Raw genomic sequence first — 22,008 nt, 5'->3', positions numbered from 1 at the left:
AGACCACTGGGGAAGCCCAAAAACAAAGCAATCTCTGTATAAGGTTGTTTTCTTTTTTTGTTTTTTTTAAATTTCAAAACGATATGAAGGACAAATACTTTGGTTCTGTTAGAAAATATCTGGCCAGCTGGCGTGGCTCAAAAGTTGAGCACCAACCTATGAACCTGGAGGTCGAGGCTGGATTCCCGGTCAGAACTGGGGCACATGCCGGGTTGTGGGCTCGGTCCCTGCTGTGGGGCGTGCAGCAGGCAGCTGATCGGTGATTCTCTCTCATCACTGATGTTTCTATCTCTCTTTCCCTCTCCCTCCCTCTCTCCTCCCTGCAATCAATAAAAATATATTTAAATATGTATATCTGCAGAAAGGACCACACACAGGTGACCTTTCTCAAGAGAGATCAGAAGCCGACACCCAAGTACAAGAGGCAAGAGTCAGGGTTCAAATAGAAGTGATCAGTTCAATACCAAGATGGAGTGGATAGGACAGAAAAATGACATCCTGTGAATTGAAGGTTCTAGTTATCTCAATAAAAATCATTGCTAAATTCTTAAGAATAATTCCAGCCCTAACCGGTTTGGCTCAGTGGATAGAGCATCGGCCTATGGACTGAAGGGTCCCAGGTTCGATTCCGATCAAGGGCACGTACCTTGGTTGCGGGCACATCCCCAGTAGGGGGTGTGCTGGAGACAGCGGATCGATGTTTCTTTCTCATCAATGTTTCTCTCTATCCCTCTCCCTTCCTTTCTGTAAAAAATCAATAAAATGTATTTTTAAAAAAAGACTAATTCTAGTCTGACTGTCCCATTTTCCAGATAAAGAAACTGAGGGTCAGGAGGAAGGGTCACCTACCCTGTATGTAGTCACACTCGGCTGGGCTGGGATGCCTGGTTCTCTTATGTGGCACCAATATAAATGAGACAGTCTAACAGAATGGCTTCTACTTCAATATCCAGACTTATAAAAATTCCAGTAAACTATGAGAAACTTATTTCTTATTTATGGGAAATGCATGATCAATGCAAACTCGACCTTGGAAATTATATATAAAATCAAAGGTTTGCTAGCCAAATTACTGGTACAAAAAGAATTCCCATGATAATACTTACATATAACTGTTTTCATAATGTGTTAAGTTCCAAAGATCCATGCAATCAATATTCTACTTTAAAACCCTCGTCTATTCACTTAGACATTTGCCCTACTGCTCTCTACTAAGCAACATTTCATCCACACCTTCCTTTAATACTACCAGACTTACAAACACTAAAACTTACTCAGAAGATAAATGACAAGGTAGCAAGATTCGGTCCTTCTCTAATAAATCCAAAATGAAACGAGTATGACGTACAGGGTCAACAGAAATTTTAAATGTCAATATTTTTGAGGCTGTGGGAAAATAAGCAGTTATTCCTCTGGTAACAGACTGGCACTAAACAATCACTAAGTAATTGCTATGTGGCCAATCATAGAGATAAATGTCTTAAAGACAGTATCACACTTAGGTCTCAAGACAATCCTGAAAGATAAACTATTATTAACCCACTAGAGGCCTGGTACATGAAAATTCATGCACAGGAGGGGGGTCCCCTTAGCCCAGCCTGCCGGCTCTCACAGGGGCGGGAGGTAAGCTGGTGATCAGGGGAAGGTGACGCCCCATCACACCTCTGCTGCTGCCACTGCCAGCAGTGCAAGCCTTGGCCAGCCCTGGTTATCTGAGCCTCGGGCGGCCCTGAGCGGCTGGACAGCCACCATCCAAGACTTGCCTGCGACTCAGGCTGGCCCTGGGTGGCTGGGTAGCTGCCATCTGAGGTTTGCCTGCACCTCAGACCAGCCCTAGGTGGCTGGGGGGAGTGAGGAGACTAGGGGACTCCGGAGGCTGCACACCTGCTGCCCCGGTGGGGCTGAGGAGACTGGGTGCCACCATCTTGTGGCTGTGGGCTCCTCCATCTTTGAGGGCAGGGCAGTCAATTAGCATATTCCCTCTTTATTGGCTGTGGGCACTGCCATCTTTGCAGCGGTGCGAGGGTCAATTAGCATATTCCCTCTTTATTGGATAATATTTTACAGATGAAATTTCCCCAGGTCACAAAACAAACAGTATCAATGGTAGAGCCAGAATTTGTGGAACAAATTGGCCCTTTTCCCAAAATACAATTCTTCCCAGTCCCGACCATGATACAGGGCGGTTGGTAAACACGCAGCACGAGCTGCAAGCGGCAAAGCCTTCGCTCCGCTTTGGGGAATGCATGCCAAGCAGACAAACCAATATGGCAGAAAACTGATCTGTATGAAGATTTCACAGAAGCTTTGTAACAGTAATAACCTGGAAATAGTTGGCAAGGGGTAGGGGAGGGTACACAACATGAAAATATCACGTGGCCACTAAAAGGGGCACGTCTGTGAACTGTGTCAATACATGAAAATACCTTGGGAAAAAACAGCCATAACAAATATAAATACGATGATTTCTCCTCTACAGCAAAGTGTATCCGTGTGCTCAAGAGTGAGAGAATCAGCATTGACTAGTCAATGCCCAGTAAGCTATTTTTCCTTTTTGCATTAGTTTGAAGTTACCCGTTTGTAAGGGCAAGACAAGGAAACTCTGCTGAAATAGGCCATGATTCAGAATGCCCTTCTCTTCCCGATCCAAAAAGTGACGTTTTCATATATAAAAATAAAATTAGCTCTACTAATTTGAAAGCCGTGCCTTAGGCTTTCAAGTAAATCCTATTTTAAAACCAGATTAACAAAACCTCCTTAGTGATAAGCTCATGGCTCATGAAATTTTTTGTTACCCATTTAGAAAATTTATGGAAGAACAAGTACGTTTACAAATTGGAAACATTATTTCTGTTCACCTTTTGGGTCGCACTAATAAAAAGGTACGCTCTCAGAATCTCACTCTTTTATGAACACATTGGGGAAAGTAGCACTGTTGAAGATAACGTAAATCCGTGTGTGGGAGGTGACTGTGCCTCAACACCAACCAAGACAGGGCATGTGCTCTAGGCATCAAGGAGGAGGTTTATGCCCAGTTACCCTTTTTATTTTTTTTAATATATTTTATTGAGATTTTACAGAGAGGAAGGGAGAGAGAGATAGACAGCTACAAACATCGATGAGGGAGAAACATCGACCAGCTGCCTCTGGCACACGCCCTACTGGGGATGTGCCTGCAACCAAGGTACATGCCCTTGACCGGAATCGAACCTGGGACCTTTCAGTCTGCAAACCGACGCTTTATCTACTGAGCCAAACCGATTTCGGCCAGTTACCCTTTTTATAACACTTAATTCTCCAAAGAGGAGGAGGATATGCCCACGCGGGTTTTTCATCACACTCTGTCCTGGTAGGTGGGCTGGGCTCACCCTCAGTCAGTCAGACCAGACACCGCCCCCCTGCCCCCAACCAGTCTGTACATCACCCCCCTGGGCCCTCCAGTGGCTTCCTGGAAAGCCTGTTGCAACAGAAGCACAATTAGAGCATCCCCATCATCTTTTAAGACCAACGAGGCCGGGAGGCCGGGCAGGGCCTGGGGCCAGGGCCGGTGCTCTCCGACTCCGGCACAGGGGAAGCCGAGCAAATGCCTCCACTCGGCAAGACGGTCCTCTGCCTGGGCAGGTCCCTCGTCAGTCTCCGTTCCAAGGTTCCTTTTCCCCTGTCCTTCCCAACCCACAGGTCCTCCGGTGTTCCGTCTTGCCCAATCGTGGGATGACTTACTATTGTCTTTCGAGCACCGAGGACCACTGGGCCCAGGGCGCACCTGGCACAGAGCCAATGCCCCGGCGTGACCGAGTCTGCTTCCGAGGGCAGGCTCTTCAAGATAGTGGCCTCCGCCCACATGGAGCCACTGACACTAGATTCGTCGAGTAAATTAAATTCAGTTCCTCAGTCACGCCAGCCACATGTCAGCCACAGGGATGGTTCCTGGACTGTGTGGGGAAGGACATCCATTGCCACAGGAAGTTCTCCTGGATGGTGCTGGGCTGGGAGCTCAGCACCCGCCCGCCCGCCTGCCTCTGCAGCTGCAGGGACACCTCCCCACAGCTGGACGGCTCTTCCCACCGCCACCAGGCGCCATCTGCCGCGTCACCCGACACCCACGTGCTCGCTCAGTCTCACCCAGGCAGCGTGCTGAGTTCACACCTCGTGAGCTGGGTGTTTGTCGGTGCACCGTCCCCTGCGCTTACACGTGTACAAATATACAACTAAATGTGCAGATGTGTGCACTGGTGTATCCACCGCCACCATCAGCATAAACAACAGCTCCGTGATCCCAAGACATTCCCTAGGACTGCCCCTTCGGTGTCAAACCCGCCCTCCCTCCCCCAAAACCCAGCCAACCACTAACCTGGCAGCTTCTGTGAAAACTCAGATTCCTGGCCTTCCCCTGGAAATCCCACTTAAGCAGGTCTGGGGTGAGGCCCGGAATCTCCCCTCACCCACCCCCCCACCCCCAAGAATGTTCCTCAGGTGCTTCTGGTAATCAGCCAGGTTAGGGAACCTCTGCCTAATCCTAGTTTAATTTAATTATCAGCACTGCCTTCCCCGGCACCTCGCCTTGCTCTCCGCCCGCCCCCACGCCTGCTTTGTTCCCCATGGCAGAGGTCCATCTCAGGCGGGGGGCGCGGGAGGCAGGGCGAGCCTGGCCGCTGGGGGCATGGGCAGAACAGAGCGCTGGCTCCGGTTTCTGGCGGAGACAGGCCTCTCGGCGTCACGTGGCCTCCCACCCTAATCCCTTCCTGGCTCCCTGTGCCACGGAGTCCTCATCTGGACAGAAGGGAACCACATCAGAAACAACCGCCTCCCTCCAGGCCCCCCGGGCAGCCATGCCTTAGACGCACAGGCCACGGCCTGGGCGGCCGGGACCCGTCCTGCGTGGATGGCCACCACACCAGGCTGCCCCTGGCTGGAGCCCTCCTCACCCTGACTGCTGCCCGGACACAGATGGATGTAGGAGGTCAGGACTCAAAAAACAGCAAAATTGCAGCCTTAAAAAAAAAAAAAAAAAAAAAAAAAAAAAAAAAAAAAATCAAAATGTGTTTTTCCTCCGAAATTCGTGATCCCAAGGGCAATTTTTAAAGGGGAATGTGGAAGAGTTGGCGTCATCTCAGAAAACCACCCCTGCTCAGAGAGTAAACTAAGTTACAAACAGGGCTAACTAACCCTTGAGTTCAGACCGCCCCCCCTCCCAACCTCCTCCCTCTCAGCTCCAGCTCTGCAGAGGATTCCTGAAAAACACCGAGAAGTTTTAAGATGATCAAAGGAAAAAGTATGGCCAACATGAGAAATGCTATCGGTTAACATCACATGTTTATTTAGCCCCACCAAGCCAAAGAGAGGAGATTGTTTGAAAGGGAGAGAATGCCTGCTTAATCAAGTAAAAATGCATTCATTACTATGCTATTCAACTCGGCTTTCCTGAAATCAGACACTTTTGCCCCTAGACCATAAGATTGAAGCGATTTGAAATGAAAATATTTCCTGTCCACTGCTTGCCAGTTTCTAGCCCCAGAGTGATATAACAGATGACATCCAGTACAATAAATGCTTTTATTAACCATAAATTTGAGACTGCTTTAGGGATTTGAAGTGTTGGGTTTCATGCTGAAAAAAATGTAATGTTATCCACAGACCATCAGTGAGTCACAAAAACAGAGGCACAGGTTATGCTACTTTGATCAAATGATGGCCATTCCCCCCCCACACACACACACACAGAATCCTCTTTTGCATTTAAAATCATAGCTGCGTTCACAGCATATCTCCTAGGAGCACCACAATAGTTTAATCATATGTCTTGGAGAGTTTAATGGAAATTCATCCCGCGTGCGGATTTATAGAACCGGCAGCTTCTGTTAAACAGAAAGGAAATTGAAAAGTGTTATGAGGCTATGTGAGCTGAGAAATTCAAACACTAAAATGAGACCCCTAAATCAGAGTTTCTCACCTCGGCACTATTGACAAAACGGGCCAGATAATTATTTACTGGGAGGGCCAACTTGTGCACTGTGGGATGCTGACCAACATCCCTGGCCCCTACCTGCTAAATGCATCTGCTCCTCCCAGCTGTGACAACCCAAACTGTCTCCAGAGATCCCCAAAATCACCCCCAATTAGAGAACAATTGCTCTAGGTCAGTGGTCGGCAAACTCATCAGTCAACAGAGCCTAATATCAACAGTACAACAACTGGAATTTCTTTTGAGAGCCACATTTTTTAAACTTAAATGTCTTCTAACACCACTTCTTCAAAATAGACTCGCCCAGGCCGTGGTATTTTGTGGAAGAGCCACACTCAAGGGGCCAAAGAGCCACATGTGGCTCGTGAGCCGCGGTTTGCCGACCACAGCTATAAGTCACATTTCAGGCCTCGTTTAGCAAAATGCTGCCTGGTTTCTCTATATTCAAAGACAATGTATGGGGGGCTGGGGGGAGTGTAGATCTTATGGTCTCGGGGGGCTTGCAGCCTCAGGCTCTCTGCCTCAGTGCGTCCAGTTCCCTGGCTCAGTGCGTCCCCAGCACAGAAATCCTTAGAGCCCCACCCCTGGCTTTGGGAAATCAAAGGCACTTCCACCAAAACCAAGGGGAGCAGAACCATGGAAACAAGAACTTTCTCTCCTGTGACCAGAGCAAACCAGGCAAAGCAAAGGCACCGGGAGGGCACCCCTCCGAGGGCAGGCCCACCCCGGCCGGCCTGCCTTTGTGTTGGGCCTGCATTCCAGCACAGGGCCCGGCCCACTGGGCTGGGCGGCCGCAGCCCCCGCCAGCATCCAGAGCGCTGCTTTCTGGCCTTTCACTGTCAGGGTGCAGAGGGGATGGGGACCCAGTGCCAGAAAAGAGAATGAAAAGCAAAGTGGAACCTCTGTGGTCCATTCTCTGGATGCTGAATGTCCCACTATTACCTCTCCGCAGGACATTGCACGGCCAGCGGGGAGGAGGCCCGCGGGCCCGCCCCTGCCCTCGCAGCCGCCGGGCTTATGAATAAAAGATGGGGGTTTTGTCTCCGCCGTTTCCCTGGTGCCCTCGGCCATAACAATGTGTCGCTTTTTTGATGTTTTAACTTACTTCGGAAAAATAATCAATATTAACTTTACGTGTCTGGGCCCCTGAGTCTGGGGGAGGGACAAACAGAAGAAAGAAAAGCCATGTGATTAGGTAGAAAGATAGTTAATTCCAGTGACACTAATGAAACTGTCCGCAAGGGAGTCTAGTAAAGTAGTTCAGGCACTACGCAATCACAGAGCCAACAGGCTGGAGACTGACTCTGAGGACGTTGTGAGTGAGGTGGCCTTTCCTGGAAATAAAGTTTAATGTTTTCTTAGCACAAAGGAAAGAAATGGCTGGATTTTGGCGTGAGGGAGCACTGGGGCGTAAACCTGCCCCGGCCAAAGAGAGGTTTTAGCGGGGACTCGTTACCAGTCGCTGAGGGCAACATCGACCCCTGTCTGCAACAGGCCCACGTGAAGAGCAAAAGCCTTAAGTGTTCTCGAGACACAGAGGTCCTAAATTTGAGCGAGCAATGCTAATTTCAAACCGTTTTTAGAGAGAGATTCCAGCACAGCACACACAACACCCTGCACCTTTTCTGGACCCTCCCTAGCGAAAAGCGGAAGCCTCATGTAAAGCATTGTGTTTGTTTTTTAAAGACAATGCAAGACTAAACTGGGTTAAATCATCAGAAAGGTCTCTGTGTGCAGCCAACATTTCTTTTTTCTTTTTCTTTTTTATTAAATTATTATCTATGTACATATCTTACCATTCCCCCCCTCCCATTCATACCCTCCCTCCCCAGAGTTTTGTGCCCATTGGTTGTACTTATATGCATGTATACAAGTCCTTTGGTTGATCTATCTCCCCCAGATCTCCCTCCCCTCCCCGCTGTAACTTGACAGTCTGCTTGTTGCTTTGCTGTCTCTATATCTTATCTTTTGGTTCATCAGTTTATAGTGCTCTTTATTATCCATAAATGAGTGAGGTCATGTGGTGTTTCTCTTTCATTGACTGGCTTATTTCACTCAGCATGATGTTCTTCAATTCCATCCAGGTTGCTGCAAATGATGAGAATTCCTTCTTTTTTATGACAGCATAGTATTCCATTATGTAGATGTACCATAGTTTTTTGACCCAATCATCTGCTGACGGGCACCTAGGCTGTTTCCAAATTCTAGCTATTATAGATTGTGCTGCTATGAAACCAACATTTCTCACTGCCTTAACTGCACCTGTATTTTTTTTACCTATGGACACCTAAAATAGGACAACTCCCAGGATCACCTTTGGAAGGATCTTGCCAAAATATTTAACTTGACCCTAATCATGAGGAAACAACGAGAAACCCAAATGGTGGGGCTGTCTACACAAGTGACCTGGACTCTTCGGAATGGTATGTTATAAAGAACCAAGCAAAAGGTGAAGGAACTCTTCTAGACTAAAGCAGACAGGCCACCTAAACGCACTGAGCTGCCTTGGCTGGGCGGCTTAGTTGGCTGAAGCACGGTCCCATACACCGCAAGGTCGTGGGTTCAACTCCTGGTCAGGGCACATCCCTAGGCTGCAGAATAGTTCCCCAGTCAAGGCATGTACAGGAGGCAACTGATCAATGTTTCTCTCTCACACCAATGTTCCTCTCTCTCTCTTCCTCTCAAAAAAAAATCAAGAAAAAAACATATACTCAGATAAAGATTAAAAAAAAAAAAAAAAAGTAATCAGTGACCTTGTCTGAATCCAAAATGTGATTCAACATGAAATCACGAAGGACAATACGACAACGGAGGTACATGTGGTAAAATGTTAAGAACCAGTGACTCTAGGCCAGTTGGTCGGGAAACTGCGGCTCGTGAGCCACATGCAGCTCGAGAGCCAGTTTGCCGCTCTGTTGATTAATGAGTTTGCCGACCACTGCTCTAGGCAATGGGGAATTGGTGTTCATGTTGCTGTTTTTTCAACTTTTCCATAGGCTTGAAAATTTTCAGAATACAAAATACGGGGGAGACAGTCCAGTAAAGAGAAGTCCCAGGGACAGGTGGCTGGCTGGCTGGCTGGCTGAGGTCTGGGTGGGGGCTGGGCAGCAACGTCAGCTTGCTGTTTAGTTTCAGAAAGTGTATGCCCCAAAATATTACTAATATTTTTCATGGAAAACTACATAGTCTTAATCCAGAGTAGATCCAGGATAAATATAAGAACATTATAACATTCACTTCACTGGGCAGATAGACACACAGCAGACAGACATTTAAGACACTCATGTCTTACAGCTCTTTAAAAAGTCACAGGTCCCTTTGAAACCCACATTATGCCTTTGCCGAAAACTCTCCTGCAGTTTGTCATTCTTTCTCCTCTTATCAGAGTTCCAAGGAATATAAAAAAAAAACTTTTTAAATCAGTTCGTTAAACCTCCCCTTCTGCCCAAACTCTCCCGGGGTTATCCAACCCCATCATTTACTTAATGAGATAAAAGAAAAACGATGACCCTGGTCTAGGCCAACTCAAAAAACTATCCCCTGAAAAGAAACGGTTCCCTTTAAGTAAAAGGAAGGGAGTTCCGTAGATGGGAAATGTGTTCAAGTGCAAAGACACCGGACACAATTTCTGTCTCCCCGGGGCTTCCCAAAGGAGCAGGGCGGGAGGGAAGCAGCCTGAGGAGGGTGCCGGTCACCTCCGGCGCACAGGACGCTGGGAAGGGCACCGGACCCGCCGCGCCTGCCCCGCCTGGAAGCAGCCTCCGGGCGGCTCGACCAGATGTTACAATTTCTCTGCTTGATTTCAGTAAAACGGCATGACCTCTTTCTCAAATGAAAAGGGGCAATGCTATTTCTTTAAACCACAGGAGCTATCTTTAGTGAAGGCTTCTAAGGATTTCATTAATTCATAGCCAGCCAACCAGGACTTTTCCCACAGTCTCCCACAAAAAGCCCGGGAAGTCACTGATTGCTTGGCTGGATCTGAATATGAGCGGAGAGGTAAGATCAGAAATATCTAGTTCCTCCCACAGGGAGGCAAGGCATGGAAATCAAAGCCAGGCAAAAAACTCATTACCCCAGCTGGCCGGCAAGCCCACAGCCCCGGAAAGGAGGCAAAGAGCATCCCTGATTCTGGAGGGACCCTCTGGCAGCCTCAGAAGAGGGAATGCATTCCCAAGAGGGGCCTGAAGTACAGTGAGGCAGGGGATGCACGCCCGCTGCAGGCTGCTGCGAGGGGCCCTTTCGTCCCCGTGGCTTCACCCAGGCCCAGCCGGGAGGCTGAGTTGGTGCTTAGCATAAGGTGACCAGACGTCCTGTTTTTTAACAGTCTGTCCCGCCTCCCACGGCGTTTTTAAAAAGTCCCGATTTGGGGGACTTTTTAAAACGCCGCGGGAGCCGAAAATGGTTTGGCTCAGTGGATAGAGGGTCGGCCTGCGGACTAAAAGGTCCCAGGTTCGATTCCAGTCAAGGGCATGTACCTTGGTTGCCAGTGCGTCCCCAGCAGGGGGTGTGCAAGAGGCGACTGATTGATGTTTCTAACTCTCTATCCCTCTCTCTTCCTCTCTGTAAAAAATCAATAAAATATATTTTTAAAAAATAATAAAATAAATAAAACACCGTGGGACACGGGACAAATTGTTCAAAATCGGGACTGTCCCGCCAAAAGCGGGACGTCTGGTCACCTTAGCTTAGCAGTAACGTTTTACAGACTTTTCTCATCTGCAGGGCAGCAATCTGGACAGGCCAAATATTCTCTTCAAGCAACAGACAACTTGCAAAGGGCACTCGCCTCCGCCGCTGGCCCCAATCACGCCTGTACCAGTCCCTGCAGCCCAGCAGCAGTCAGTGCGGGGCATGTCGGGCCCATAGTCTGTGGTGTGAATGCATAGGTGGGGCGTATCGTCATGCTCTCCTCAGCCCCTAACGCAACACGATGGCCAACGTTAACAGAACGTAAGGAGCTACAGCTTCAGAGGAAGTTTGTATTGTAACTGCTTGCCTCCTGTGTCACCTCCTCCCAGAAGCCACCCGAGATCCCCTGCCTGTTCAGCCTGCCCTCCTCAGCCCGTTTTAACTCCGCGCAGAGCACTCTGCCACCGCAGAACCAGAGGGGGAGCAGCTGCCAGGGGTCTGCCTCTGACCTTGAGAGGGAGGCCGCAGGAACAGGCGGGGAAAGGCCCTGCCTCACGGAGCTGACCTTGCCGCGGAGGGGGCAGACGGACAGACAGGGGAGCACTGTGTGTGTCTCACGGAGGACAGAGGAGCAGGGGGCTGCTGTTTAAATCGGGCAGTGACGTCTGGGTGTTTTGCTATCCTTCTCAGGCCATCGCTGAATGAAAGAACGGGCACTGCAGGTCACTCCATGCACCGGAGAAACTTCCCAAGCTGCACCTCACCGTGCCTAACAGGCCAGGCAGGCAAACTCAAGGGACTCCATTACCTAGTCCCAACCCCATCGTCAGCTTTCCTGTCCCTCTGCCTTCCAGTGAGCCACCCTCCTCCAGCTTTGCCCACACCTCTTTCTGCCTAGACTGTCACCCCATGCCCAGGCAGTGTGGCTCAGTGGTTGAGTGTCAACCCATGAACCAGGAGGTCACAGCTGGATTCCAGGTCAGAGCAAGGGCCTGGGTTTCGGGCTTGATCTCCAGTAGGGGGCGTGCGGGAGGCGGCCCATCTATGTTTCTATCTCTCCCTCTCCCTTCCTCTCCCTGAAATAAAAACAGAAAACTAAAACAGTCACCCCTCCTCCTGGCTCCACTCACCACCAGGCCCTGCTCAACGTCCCCTCAGTAGGACCTGACCTCTTCAGCCATCCTGATCCCTTCCTCTAACTTCCCTCTAAACCAGTGGTCGGCAAACTGCGGCACGCAAGCCACATGCGGCTCCCGAGCCAGGGTTTGCCGCTCTGCTGACTAATGAGTTTGCCGACCACGGCTCTAAACCACCCACAGGCCTGATGGCACAGGCGAAATTCCCACGGGGAGGCCAAGTGATGGTGGAAAAGCCTCACAAAGAAAAGTGGGCCTCCACCAAAGCAGAGGAAACTGAGGCAAGGCAAGCAAGAAGGCAGAGTTTCTGGGAACCAACTGAGCAACAGACTGAAAAGCAAAGGTGGGCGCTAGGCTTGCCATCCCTGCAGAACCGCTCCACAATCCTACAGAGAAGCTGCTCAGTCTCTCGCCTCCTCACTCCAAGTAAGTCTGTTTACGCTTTAGATACTGAGCAGTGACAGTAAGTGCTGACCGTGTGAGTGCCTGAGCCCCACCCAGAGCAAATGGGCCCGCTGCAGAGGAAGAGGGTCATCGGCTGTCACTCAGCGGGGCCCACAATGGCGGGCTGCGCCTGCATTTGGTCTGGATCGCACGGCATTTTCCTGGGATAAAAGGAGGGCCGTTTCAGGAGGGGAGAAACCAGAAATCACCTGGACAGAATAAACCACAGAGAAATTTCTAAACCATATGGCCTGTCTCAGGAAAATGGACCTCCTCGTTCCAAGGAAACCCTCCCTCATCCCCATCCACCCTCCTCCTCCTGAGTAAAACTGTCCATCCCAGAACAGAAGTCTGGGGCATAGCCAGCATATTTTTTAAAAGGGTTACCATTCAATGGGGGGAGGATCTACAAAACTGACAAAACAGAACACTTGGAAAGACTCCTAGTTTTCAAGAGAATAAAATACTTTCTAAACCTAAAGAGTTAGGTTTTTAAAGCCGACTCCCTTATGATTTCAAAAGGACTCATTTGAAGTATTCACTTAACGTGAGATGCAAATATCCATCTGAACACTTTAATACTATTAATTTCCCTTCACTTTTCAAAGTTGCTCTTCCCACTTTATACGGCATTTCTGATAAGTTCAAGCAAGCTTCCCTACAAAGTGTAATCTTTCATGAAAAGCCTCGTGATTAATGTCTATTAGAGCAGTTTAGAGTGAAGAAGCATGCAATAAAATTACAATTTGTTCAACTCCCAACAATACTTGCCATTGACTGCCCTTTCAACTCAAAGTACCAGCCTTATGCAAATAAGACATTTACCATTAGGTTTGGCTATAAAACAAATGCTTTCTGAGAGTGCACAGTAGAGGTAGTTTTCATTTGCGCTATTAAATCAGACAATTTATAGGACAACTTCCGTTTTAGAAGAGAATTACATGTGTGTTCACATCACATCTTTATTCTGTCGTCCATCTACCGGTAGTGATTTGTTGAGGACAGCTGGTACCTATTAAGTCCCCCCTTTAAATGGTGTAGCCTTAATTAGCTACATCCACCTTCCCCCAACATTCCCAAACAAGGAACCAAAGAAAGGGGAAGCTGGTTTTATCATGGATACTTCGAACAATGGAATTGTAAATGTTAAAATAATAGTCTCCATTAGAAACGAACTAGTTACTCCTTTTTTTTTTTTTTTTTTAGGCCCCTTGATAAAAACAAGATACAGATGGAGTTCAAATTTCCAATCTTCGTTACTTAGGTAATTTTTTAATTGTTCAATTTTTCGTTTCCTGCCTGCTGTTATTAATTAAACCTTCTTTTAAGATGCTGCTTGGGAAAGGATGAGGGCCAGTCTCCCTGGAGATAGTCTCGGTATTATTTATGCTACAAACTTCCTACTCGGACTTCTGAGCACATGAGACCCAGCAGACGGAGTCTGCAAGCAGGGAGTAAGCCCAGCACGGCTGTCTGCGAGCAGACATCATGCTCTTCCCAGACACGGCAGTTTCCAACTCACACAATGGGAAATCCAGCTGATGAGATCGTTTTAACCTGCCATAGGCAGATACAACATACACTACTTTGATGACAATTTAGGCTTCCCTTCTTTAAAAAAAAAAAAAAAAAAAAGTACCCATTCATGCATTCAGGACTTCAAGTGTGAATGGCGTCAACAGGCTAAATTTTTTGAGCAAGGTAAGGCGCCATCTAAGGATCCCCCCCTCAGATCTGTCTTCCTCTTAGAGACAGGCCCCCGCTTTCATCTGTGGTAAGACTATCTGTTTCAATGGGATGTGATCACCCCTGGGCTGGTGTCTTTTCAATCAGCCGGTGGCCCCGCGGGGTTTAGAGTGGCAGAAAGGAAGTGGCCTGTGGTTAAACAGAGGAAATACCGAGGCATTTTAATAGAGCAAATAAGTCTCTTTACTTCCCACCAGGAAGAGCTTCAAAGGCCCGGCCCCGGAGGAGACAATGTGCTGCTGGGCCATCAGTTACCTCAACGTGTGGCAGCCCCATTCGGGAGGACGCAGCGGCCAAGACAAACACTGCCCAGGAGGGCATGGCCCCCGCCGGCGGGCAGAGGGGGCCCCGCAGCACCGACCGGCACAGACAGCCCCCCGGGAGGCACGGAGACCCTCCGAGTGCAACATGGAAAAGATCTCAGCGGCCAGGCGAGGGTGGCAGGCGCTGCCCCTGCCCCGGCCCCGGCCAGAGAAGCTCCCACCTTAGGAATCAAGGGTGGGGGCCCACGCTTCCGGAAGCCTAAAAACCCATCCGTCAGAGGCAGGCGCGACAGGCAGCGAGGGGGAATGAAAGGACAATTAATTGCTGATGGGCCGGCCCCGGTGGCGGCAGCAGACATCTGCTGGGGCAGGGTATGTAAAAGTTTAGTGGCCAATGTGGGAAAAGAGGGTTTGAAATGTTAAACACACACACACACACACACACACACACACACACACACACACCATATTTTAGGCCAAATGGAGCTTGAAAAATACTCAACTTAAAATAAAGACTTAAAAAGGCATTAGCCGTTTTTTCCTTTGTAGGGAAGCGTCTGTGAGGTTTGAGCTGCTGCTGAGAATACGATTTGGATCCTGCTCGCCTTTCCTGAGACTGTTTTCCAGACGAGCCCAGCTGTTCTGGGGAGGAACCCCGGTGGGAGTGTCAGGTCCCCTTCCCCCAGGCCAGAGGCGCCCACTCAGACTGGGGTGCCCCGCCCAGCTGGCTCCCCTCGTCCTCCCTCAGTCCACCTGACCCCTTCCATTGTCCAGGGCGCTGGCAGAGCCTCCACTCTCGCCTCTAAGCCCAGTGAAATGGTTTGGAATCAAACTGACTTTACATGTTTGGAGCATGTGGCTTCTCTCCCCTTCCTCCGGATCCTGGGAGCCTGTCCCCTAAGGCAATGCCTCTCCCCCTTGAGGGAGCATCAGAGGAACTTGTTACAATGCCAGTTCCCGGGCCCCGCCTCACGCCCACTCTTGTCCCCTTCTCCTTGAATCTGCCTGCTAACCAGCTCCTGGGCAATCCTGGTGCTGGGAGCCTCTGGGCTCACACGGAGAAATCTTGTTCGGAAGTGGCTGCCTCACATCCACCCAGCCGCCTCCCGAGTTAATAAGGAGCACAATGCCCGGGCTCCGCGGGGGCTCGGGGTCGAGGGGGGAGAGGAGGGAGGGCTGCTCCAGAGAGAGGGCGGGGCAGGAGGGCTCCACTTAACACTGCCCGGCAGGTCAGAAGAAGTATCATCCGAATGAAAACGTCTCTGAAAAACGTGTCCCACGGCACCGCGTCCCTTCTCACCAGGAACGCGGTAAGGGACACACGAGCATGTAGAACACGGACAACATGGCCACAGGCAGGCCAGATGCGGGGCTGGGGGAGCCCCAGGCTGCAAGTGAATGAAAACGCATCCAATTCAGAATCAAATAAACATGCCCGGGCCCACAGCCAAGCAGAGTTCTTGGACTGGAGTTTATCGGGGACCTAAATTTTAACCAGCTGGAAACCTCTTCTTTTCCAAGCACCACCATGTTTCTTCCTACCTTTTGAGATGAAGGATTTGCCTTAAATGGGAAACTTCACTGTAAAGACAATGCCAGCATTCTAGCTTCCCGGATTCCTGAAGCAGCGCAGGTTTGGGGGCTAGAAGCTGTGTTCCTGGCTAAGAGGCCAGAGAAGGCGTGCGTGCCACCATTCAGGCAGGAAGGTAAGCTATGCTTCTCCTCCCCCACTGCCGGGGAAGCCACCGAAATAAAAACCTGCACAAGCAGACCCCTGATTGTCCGCTCCATAAGCAGGCCCCTCAGACCCTCAGCAAGACAAAAGGGGAGGGAAAACCTCAGCTCGAGCCATTGACAGAAAGTTACCCAACACAAACAAGCCCATCTCCCTATCAAAAAGCGCGATGCAAAACTTCCCTGCTACAAGTTTGCAAATTGGTACTTTTGGGGAAAGTGTATTCACTACTCAAAGAGCAACTCTACCTGGCAAGGGCCCTACGAGATTTTTTTTTAAGTAGCGGAGGAAGTGTGCCCATAACTCATTTCTAAAACACCGAGCTGTGTTCGAGATGGTATCAGCCCTTAATTGCACCGCTAATAATGGGGAGGTTGTGAAATCTGACCACGTCACCCAGGCCGGCTCCTCTGAGGGCAGCCCTGAAGGGCGTGTTAGCAGAGCTGCCAAGGGAGGGCGAGCTGGCTGCAGCCACCTCACAAGTCCTGGGAAAATACACATTCCTGCAGGGCCAGAGTTCCTGGAACAAATGCTTCCTGGAGATCAAGGGGGCTTGATCTCCGCTGAGCTCCTCTCCAGCACCCAAGTCCGGCCCCTCCTCCAGGCTCTCTCCACCCCGCTGTCCCCCTCCCCCTCGGAGGTTCTGTGTGGCCTGGACCCGCCGTGGGAAGCCCGCTCCTGTGTGCATCACCCACAGTCGACCCTTCGTCTTGTATGGTCACACAGCCCCAGCCACACGGTAAGCAACCTCATAATGGAGACCAACATCTGCCTATGGCCTGAACACCCACGACCGGGTAGGAGACTCGGACATGAGTCAAATTCTCAGGTCCCTGTACACCACCAGCACTTACTGGCCAGTCCTTGGGCACCAGCTTCTGGAAGAACCTGGCTAGAGAGGTGGGAGCGGGGAAGGCTTCGAGCAGGAAGTGATGCTGGAGCTGAGAGGGAGGCTGAGGTGTAAAAGGAAGGAACACCAGCAGGAAGAGCATGTGCATGAGCCTGCTGTGGAGAGGACACTGGAGCCCGGTGCTCTGATCTCTCCCCCGCTTCTTAAAATCTATCACTGTGCACAGCACTTAGCAGGGTCTAACTGGCTTCAGCCAAGATGTCCGGGGTCCCAGGCTCTGAGGCCGCCACGTGAGGTTAGGTGCCTGCCGGAAACTGGCCTGAAGATGCGGATGTGAACAAATAAATGCAGACGATGTAGTCTGGTGAGAAGGCAAGGCAGGGGGAGTGGCATTCTGGGAGGCCTTCTCAGGGGAGGCATCACCTGACCTGAGACTTAAGCCAAACATTTTCTCAGAGAAGCAGGCATCCCAGGATGCCTTCGCAGCAAGAAGGGCACAGGAGCCAGGAAGCTGGGCGAGAGGGGCTGGGCAGCTAGCTGGATAGGCAAGGCAGGCAGACAAGCTGGTGGCTCCATCACATGCACCCAAGGGCAAGTCCCAGAGGGAAGAGCCTAGACCCTGGAGATGGCCCAGAGGCCCCGTGCTCATTCAGGAAGGGGATGAAGATGACCCAAGGAAAGGACTGGCGGAGCCCCAAGGAGAAGTGGTGGTGGGAGAGGGCTCAGCACAAATGCGAGGCCCTGGGGGAAAGGCACCCCATTAGTTCTGTGGGGGTGCAGGCTGAGGGGACGAGAACACATTCCCGCAGGAAGAGAGAACACACCACCCACAGGCTCTGCTCCCCACCGCACTGAAACTCCACACAAGCTTTGTGTCCTGACACACGAAGCCACTTGGGCCATGGCGGGAAAACTGGAACTTGGACTGGTTCGCCTATGCCGTCATACGAAATCCGGGCATAAAATGCCGGGGATGCTGTTACAGTTATTCCAGAGCCAACCTGTCAGTCCAGATCCAAAACACCGAGGAGGGTCAACATGAGATAGCTTTCAGGAAAACTCACAACTGAAAACCGAAGAAAACTTGGTATCTGTTTCTCTTTAAATAGAAACACAAGTGACGTTTTGTTAAAATGGGAGTAAAGAAATGCGATGTTTTACTCTAACGGAGGAGGCTTTATATTTACCGCGGGGTTGTGGGATGGTGGGCCATGGCTGTCTCACAGACAACCCAGCTGCCTGGCTCACACCTGGTCTCCCATGCTGTGTTTCTCAGGATGTGGGGCAAGTGAGCCAGAGGCATCCACCCGCGGCCCTAAAGGGGGGTCAGGGCTTAGACTCTGATGGTGCTGAGGCCCTCGGGGCACTCCGGAAGACGTGGGTCAACCCATCCCTCGGAGCAACAGTGCTGGGAAAGTAGGAAATCCCCACTTCCTCCCACTTTCCGGGTGAAGACATTGAGGCTCATGGCTGCACAGGAGCAGAGCTGCCTGAGCACAAAGCCCAGCCCGTGTCCTCTACACAAGGCTGAAGGCTGTGAGTGCCCTGGCTTCCGCGGGAGGTTCTCCCGGAGCAGATGGATGCAGACAGTCTCCGGGACGGGGCCTCACCCCCTGCCCGGCCGCCCAGTCAGCGCCGCTCGCCTGGGACAGGGCTCCGAGCGCTCGGCGCGCGCCTCCCCAGGGCCGTCCCGGACACCTGACCGAGATGACAAACCCCTGCCTCCCTTTGGCGATGAAAAAAATTATCCCCAGTTCAAGCTGTGGCGTGGAGTGGGGCTGGGAAGCATCCGCGAGACAATTCGCAGAGGAAGGGGTGGATGGGGAACCCAGCGAGCCAGGAGTCGGGGATGGTGTGGACGTGGAGTGAGAGGGCGGGACTGGAAGGAACAAAGCGGCCGCGAGCGGGGGCGCATCCCTCCCCGGCGCCCCGGGTCCGCTCCGGACGGTCCCGGGAGTCTGCGGAGCCCGGATGGACCAGCGATCGGGGAAGACGCCCGCTCCCACCCAGGACAGCGCCCTACGGCCCGACAGCTCGGAGGGTCCCAGCTCCGGGGAGCACAACCCTGAGGCGTCGGAGGTCCCGGACCAGGAACAAAAGATGGGGGGCACCCTTCTCCCACCCGCCGCCGCCGGGCGCCCCTCTCGCCCGCCTCCAGGCGCCGGACCCGAGCCAGTGGCCGCGTCTCATTAGCAACACAAAGCGGGGGGTCTGCGGACTCTCTCATCGGAGCTGGGGCTGGCGGACGCGAGCCCCGAGAGGGAGGGAGGGAGGTCTGGAGCCGCGGGGGGACCCCAGCCCGGCAGCGGACCCCGCAGAAAGCAAGCAAGTCCGCGCCAACTCCGCCGCCCGCCCCGCGAGCACCTGCGCGCACCGCGCCCGCCGCGCCTTCGGGGACCGCGAGGAAGCCGCTCGCTCTGCTCCTTACCCTCCAGCCACAGGTGTCCGCGCCCCGCGCTCTGCCGGGGCCGCCCGCCGCCACGGCCAGCTGCGAGCCGTTCAGACAGGCGTTGACAGTGAAGAAGACGGAGCAGAGCTGCAGCCACGGGGCCATGGCCGTGCGCTCGTCCACCCGGGCCGTGGTCTGCGCCCCGCACGACCGCTGCGAGCCAGCCCGGAGTGGGCGGTGGCGCTGGCGGCAGCGGCGGCGGCGGAGTGGGCCGTCCCACAGAGCATGCGCCGCCGGCCTGTGCTCCGCCCCTTCCCTCTAGGCCCCGCCCCCAGCCTGAGCTCCCGGGTCCTAGCCCCGCCCCTCAAGCCTGGCCCTCCTTCTTGGCCCCGCCCCTCCCTCTAAGCCACGCCCCTATTGTCGCGCTCCAGATAACCTCGGGGAACTTGGCAGCTGCAGTATCTACCCCCTCACCTGAGGTCTTTTTTTTTTTTTTTTTTTTTTTTTTAAGCAAAGGATTTATGCAAGTGATGTCTGCTCCCTTCAAAAACTCGGGAAAATGCAGAGAATATAATAACAGTTTTAATAATAATTTAATAAGCACCTACTCTTTGCCAGGCCTCTTCTTGAATCGTTCCAACCACACAGGGAATTGTGGTTTTATTGTTATCTCAGTTTTCCACGCAGGAAAGTTAAGGTAATGTGATGGTTACAGAAATCCTGGCTGGGACCTCGGACAAGTGTCTCCTTCTCTCCACGTTTCTGTTCTCAGCCCCTGTAGACTGGAATGAAAACAAGAGAAAGTATCCTAGGCTGGGGAGGATTCTATTGGTTACCACACAGCAAGCACTCAATAGATGCTACAATCTCTCATTAACTGACTTGCATACGGCCACATAGCTGGTACCTGAGACTCAAATTCAGGTCTGACGAAACCAATGCTCTTGTCAAACGTACACCCTTGTGAACTGGACAGTAGTATCTCTGTTTGGAACAGGAAGCTCAGAGGCGAGGAGGAGCTAAGATCACACAACTTCTCACCACAATCTTCCTCCCTGCTTTGTTTTGTATATTTGCACTTGAATCCAACCACCATGCTCTTCTTCATTGCTCCCTCCTTTGTCTGGACCAACCCCCCCCCCCCTTTCTGCTTCTCCTCCACTAGAGCTCCTCACAAAATCCTCCCCAGCCCCCACAGCAGGGGAAGTCAGAGGTTTTTACCGTGAATGTGAGGGGCTGACAGGAGGCCAGGACCATATGGGTGTTGGTGAAACACTAAAGAAATCATGAGGCTGCGGTCTCCTTAGGCTCCTGAACCTATGACATTGCAGCCTTAGATATGCTCCATAATTTATTATCCAATCTCCTTCCGAGTGACTTCTTTTATAATCAGTGATTCAAAGATATCCTCACACATTTATCTTGACTCAACTGTTTCCTAAAGATACACTCCTAGAATCAGAACAGCTAGATGATGCTCATTTAAAGTTGCCAAACTGCTCCATCGCTCATGGCCATGTTAATCGGCTTTTCTGACCAGGCATTTAAGGGGCATTTGCATTTCTTCCTTTGTCCTGGAGTTCAACTCCAGTAAAAAGAAGGGGTTCTTGGAGCTCAGGATAGAGGGAGGACTTGAGGGCATTGGGGAAAAGAGAGTGTTTCTTCCTGGTTTTTACTCATGTCACCATATGGTTGAGTGTCAGGGATGCCCCAGAAAAGTTCCTGCTCCCTTTCTAACCACCACACCCTCCATTGTATTTCCCTCCACCACAGCTCACTGCCCAGGCTGGCCACTGACAGCTCTGAAAACAGGCTGCAGAGCTGAGAACGCTCCAGCTTTTCTAAAGGCGTGCAGAGGACACAGCGTGTCCACTCTGAGTCACGGTCAGAATGACGTACCTCAGGCCAGGGACTGAAAGGCCCTCCCTCCCTAGGGAGGCCACAGACATTCCTGTGGGGTGGGGGGTGGAAGAACCACACACATCAAAGGGTCAAATTTGGTCAGGAAATAAAGAGAAATTGGCATTAGGCAACACCCTCCCCATTCTGGTTTTCTCTTGATTCTTTTCCTCTCATCCCCTTTATCTATCCTAACGCTTCGTTAGGGGCAGCATTTTTGTTGTTGTTAAGCCTCACCTGAGAATATTTTTTCCACTGATATTTTGGGAGAGTGGAAGAGAGAGGGAAAGACAGAGACATGCCCTTGACTGGAACGGAACCCCGGACCCTTTGGTCTGCAGGCTGACACTCTATCCACTGAGCCAAACTGACTAGACCTCTTAGGAGCAAAAATAGAATATTGGAGACTAGTTATGGTTATGGGAAATATTTTTTTAAATATATTTTCATTAATTTCAGAGAGAAAGGGAAAGGGAAAGAGAGAGAGAGAGATAGAAACATCGATGAGAGAGAATCATTGATTGGCTGCCTCCTATGTGCTCCCTACTGGGAATCAAGCCCACAACCTGGGCATGTGCCTTTGCCCAGAATCGAACCCAGGACCCTTCAGTCCGCAGGCTGATGCTCTATTCATTGAGCCAAACCAGCTAGGGCTGGTTATGGGAAATATTAATCATGCTCTGTTAACCACAATTGCCTTTTTGGATAAAGAAAGGACATTCTAAACTGGCTGGGGGTTGTGTGCCCCTGAGACCTGGGAGTCAACCTTGGACCAGGGAGTCAACCTTGGAATGCAGTCCATTCTCATTCCAAGAATTGCCTATTATCATAGAAAGATTGATTGACAACCTTGGTGCCCAAACAATGGAGTCCCACGCCAGGCTCCTACTTCCCCATGCCTGTAATCCCTACTTCCCCATGTAATCCTTTTCCTACCCTATACCAGCAGTCC

General features: G+C 51.2%; 1 protein-coding gene across 2 annotated transcripts in view; it reads right to left on the bottom strand.

Annotated features, from left to right (window-relative positions):
- IL17RD (interleukin 17 receptor D) overlaps nucleotides 1-19,422 on the bottom strand; it is a 69,114-nt gene extending 49,692 nt beyond the window's left edge. For both annotated transcript variants that reach the window (XM_084903123.1, XM_084903124.1), the window contains exon 1: nucleotides 19,197-19,422. In XM_084903123.1, coding sequence (XP_084759249.1) covers nucleotides 19,197-19,322 — 126 coding nt within the window. In that variant the 5' untranslated portion in view covers nucleotides 19,323-19,422. The remainder of the gene's footprint in view (nucleotides 1-19,196) is intronic.
- Nucleotides 19,423-22,008: the final 2,586 nt, after the last annotated feature.

Source organism: Pipistrellus hanaki (genome assembly GCF_964339955.1).
Source record: "Pipistrellus hanaki genome assembly, chromosome: 13".
Lineage (NCBI taxonomy): Eukaryota > Metazoa > Chordata > Mammalia > Chiroptera > Vespertilionidae > Pipistrellus > Pipistrellus hanaki.
Note: the sequence above shows the minus strand (reverse complement) of the source record. Positions and strands in the feature narration are given on the sequence as shown.